The sequence below is a fragment of the Branchiostoma belcheri genome, unplaced genomic scaffold (genome assembly GCF_001625305.1).
Source record: "Branchiostoma belcheri isolate BF01 breed outbred unplaced genomic scaffold, Haploidv18h27 scaffold76, whole genome shotgun sequence".
NCBI classification, from domain to species: Eukaryota; Metazoa; Chordata; class Leptocardii; order Amphioxiformes; family Branchiostomatidae; genus Branchiostoma; species Branchiostoma belcheri.
Genome location: NW_017804420.1, coordinates 1,588,903 through 1,592,177, shown reverse-complemented (window position 1 = coordinate 1,592,177; position 3,275 = coordinate 1,588,903). Strand labels below are relative to the sequence as shown.

The following is a 3,275-nucleotide window of genomic DNA, read 5'->3' as shown; positions in this document are numbered from 1 at the left end:
ACGTGGGGGGCGACAAAAAAAACGAGGCATATATAAAACGGTGACGATCTTCCCCCACCAACCTCTGCTTGGAGAGTACCTAATCACTAACTTTGGCCAAGTTATACTGTATCATATCTGCTTTCCACGTACATGGGCATGCATACCGAAAGAAAGGAAGCACATGGTTTGTGTTTTCCACGGCCTTTTCAGAATGATATTTTCCGCACTTTTCCATGATGACTGGCGAGTTTCCTTTCAATAAGAAAAGGTACAAACGACCGGTACCTGTTGGACCTGTTGTATTCGGGCATGGCGTTTTTATCTCTTCCAAGCTGTGTAGGGGGCAAGACTCCCACCAGCAACACATCTGGTATGAATTAAGATCAATAAAGGACAGTGACCCACATCCATGTATCAGTTTTGTCCAAATCGTGGTCGAGTGTGGACATCCTATCAGCCTTCAGTATATATAGCAGCGGTGAACAGACTCTACAATCATCATCGCCGAAAAGGAGGAATGCTTCTATAACGTTATCTCTTATAACGTTGTATCTAAAACCAGAAGTAATGATGCATGGCCCAAGGTCATCCACCAAAAGGCCCAAACCAACATTGATCTTTATCTTCCCAAGGTCTACCTACACTATTAGAATCCATCCAGAGGTATTTAATAAATTTCCAACGACACGCCAGCAGGCCTGGTCGCCAGAGAATGAAAGAAGACGGTGACCCAAAGCAAAGTTTTCTGTCCCCCATCTCTTTAATGTGACATTCCAATTTCCGGTGGCACGAGCCGCGGTGCCACGAGCCGCGGTGCCACGAGCGGCGGTTCTCTCGGCTCGAGCTCATCCCTACTCGAGTATGAGCACTGAGAGCCAGTGGTTGCAGTATCTTTACCCTCCATTGGGCGGCGCTAAATTGACACCATGTCACGGTCAGCTTGATCGTGACATTGGATGAGGCCATTGGCTGCAGTACTCACACCTGTCACTGGGCGGCGCTAAATTTGGACCGTATAGCGGTCATTTGCAACACGTTTATGACAATGGATTCAGAGGATTGAAAGATATAAATTTTGCCTCTTCCTCTGCAGGATTTTTAAGTGCCTTGGAGAACCACTGTTTGCAACAGTCTACCAGCAGACATACAAAACTACCTCTGTTCTTTTATGAAAAGATTTTTTGGAATAAAAGAAATGGCCGAAATGAATGGACACGGAGCATACACCAATTGTTACATTTTTATAAGACTATGTATGTGTACAGATACATATACTGTATATGTTTATCAATTTTGTGGCTATGAAGTTATTATATGTCTGACCCTGACTTCTTTCATTGTTGCCTCAAGAAAAGATCCCAGCAGTCCAAATTGAGTATTTCAAGAATAAACAGAGGCAAAAACAAACAAACAGTAATAAACAGTCTCATCCATAGCTTCCCATCCCTGCCAACGGTTTCCCCATCCATCCTTCATCATATCAAACACAGTTGTAAATTTGCATAAATCTGACTGCAATACCACAACACTCCTCCGAGGGTAGCTTGTGCGGACATTCATGCATATAAAGTAACTGACTGTTATCAGAAAACAACACAACACCACAACATCAGGGTACATCGGCATACTGTTTTATTCAAAGGGCACTTATCAATAAGTGCATTGAGCTATTCAGTACAACCTGAAAGGCACTGCCGTACCACACAAGATGTTGTACAGGAGCACAATCAAGTGGGATCAAGGGATACAGCATAGAATCATGTGTACCTGACTTTGGAGGTTTATAACATGTGCTCCTAGTGGTGGACAAAGAAACTGCATATCAGATGATATCCTGTACGATTTAGCAACTATTATTAAAAATCGATCTAAAAAAAGTTCACATCTGTAGTCAACCTGAGCCCAGCAAATTACCCAGAAGTCACCACTGTTTTTTTCCATGGTTGAATCCCCTGAATGAGGAGACGAAGCCCTGAGCACTAACAAATTTCTTCTTAGCATGTTTAGAGTGTCCTGTCGCCCCCTGTCCCCACCCCTGCTGTGCCTGCTCATGTTTGATCTGGTTGGCTTTTTTCCTCCTGTCACTCCTCTGCCTGGACTTCCTTTTGCCAGCTGTGAAAAAAAAGCAAAATGTTCACTCAGCAACTGGGCATTCCATCTTGAAAGTTCATATGTTGTGTGTGAAATTACAGTTTTAAAAGTGTTGGTAGAAGTCATTGTTGGTAGAAGTCAGTACAAGCCAAGTTCAAACTGTAATTTTTAACACAAGAAATTGGACAAATTTTTGACCGTACAACTCTAAACTTTGTCAAGGAGTGAGCAATCCACCACTTCAGAGCATTGTTGTGCAACAAAGGTTATTACTAACCTGCATCCTTCCTGCCATGTGTCTGCTGGAGGCTCACCTGTCGTCCCCCTTTTCCAACTTGAACCTGGACACCCCTCCACTCCCGTGGGTCGGTCCAACCGCCTCCTTGTTGGATCTTCTGTTTTACCTTCTTTTTCTTCTTGTTGGCATTTCTCTTAAAGTTACTCTTACATCGTTGGTCTAGTTGTTTCAGGTCGTAAGCCATTAACTGGTTTTCATATGCCTCTTTACTGCCCATTGCCAGATTCTTTCTTTCTAACCATTTTTTCTTCTTCTCAGATGGTCCTTTTTTCTTTCCGGTGATTTTGTTTTTGACTTTACTGATGGCAGTCTGAACAAACTGTGGCAGTTTGGATTTCTTTTTGTCTTTAAAGTTTTGTTTTGTTCCGTGTGGTGACTGATGTGTTGGTCCATTCCTTCTTGCTCTCTTCTTGCTGCTCCTATAGTTGTCATTATCATCATCTGGAGGAATAAAAACAGTTCTTGTTGTAAATTGTTAAGGCTCAGCTAAAGTAAGGTTTATCTCTGGTCTACTTGGTAACTTATGCCCTACACAGAGGTACATGTAGCAATGTCATGGAAACACTGCACATTCATGCCATCTATCAACACATGTCTGAACTGCAGCAGTTTTTTTACCCATTCATGACAGATGTGTAGTACGTTCTGCAGACATACTTATGTATGACACTGTGTATCTTGTAGAAAGGTGTACTCACCAAACTTCCTTTTCTTCCCTTTCCCATGGTGTGTGGACTCCCCATACACGGTTACGAAGGGTGATGAAGGATACAGGTACTTACACATGGGTGGCCACGAGCAGTCCTGAAAATGGTAAATGGAACATTCCTGTCAGTCCACCTTCGTCCAAAAGGGAAACCTTAATTTAAAGTTACAATATACCAGCCATGTTTTGTGTTATTGT

At 42.7% G+C, this 3,275-nt stretch overlaps 1 protein-coding gene across 1 annotated transcript; it reads right to left on the bottom strand.

Annotated features, from left to right (window-relative positions):
• Nucleotides 1–1,844: 1,844 nt before the first annotated feature.
• On the bottom strand, nt 1,845–2,802 carry LOC109485452. The gene is made up of 2 exons (XM_019789057.1): nt 2,351–2,802; nt 1,845–2,094 (listed from the first exon to the last, which is right to left on the bottom strand). The coding sequence occupies exons 1-2, from the start codon at nt 2,586–2,588 to the stop codon at nt 1,904–1,906; spliced, it is 429 nt and encodes a 142-aa protein (XP_019644616.1). The 5' UTR covers nt 2,589–2,802; the 3' UTR covers nt 1,845–1,903.
• Between the last annotated feature and the right edge of the window lie 473 nt (nt 2,803–3,275).

Coding starts and splice junctions, on each gene's coding strand:
- LOC109485452 (XM_019789057.1), bottom strand. CDS start 2,588: ATGGGCAGTAAAGAGGCATATGAAAACCAGTTAATGGCTTACGACCTG. Junction 2,095..2,350: donor ACATGGCAGGAAGGATGCAG/GTTAGTAATAAC, acceptor TTTTTTTCACAG/CTGGCAAAAGGAAGTCCAGG.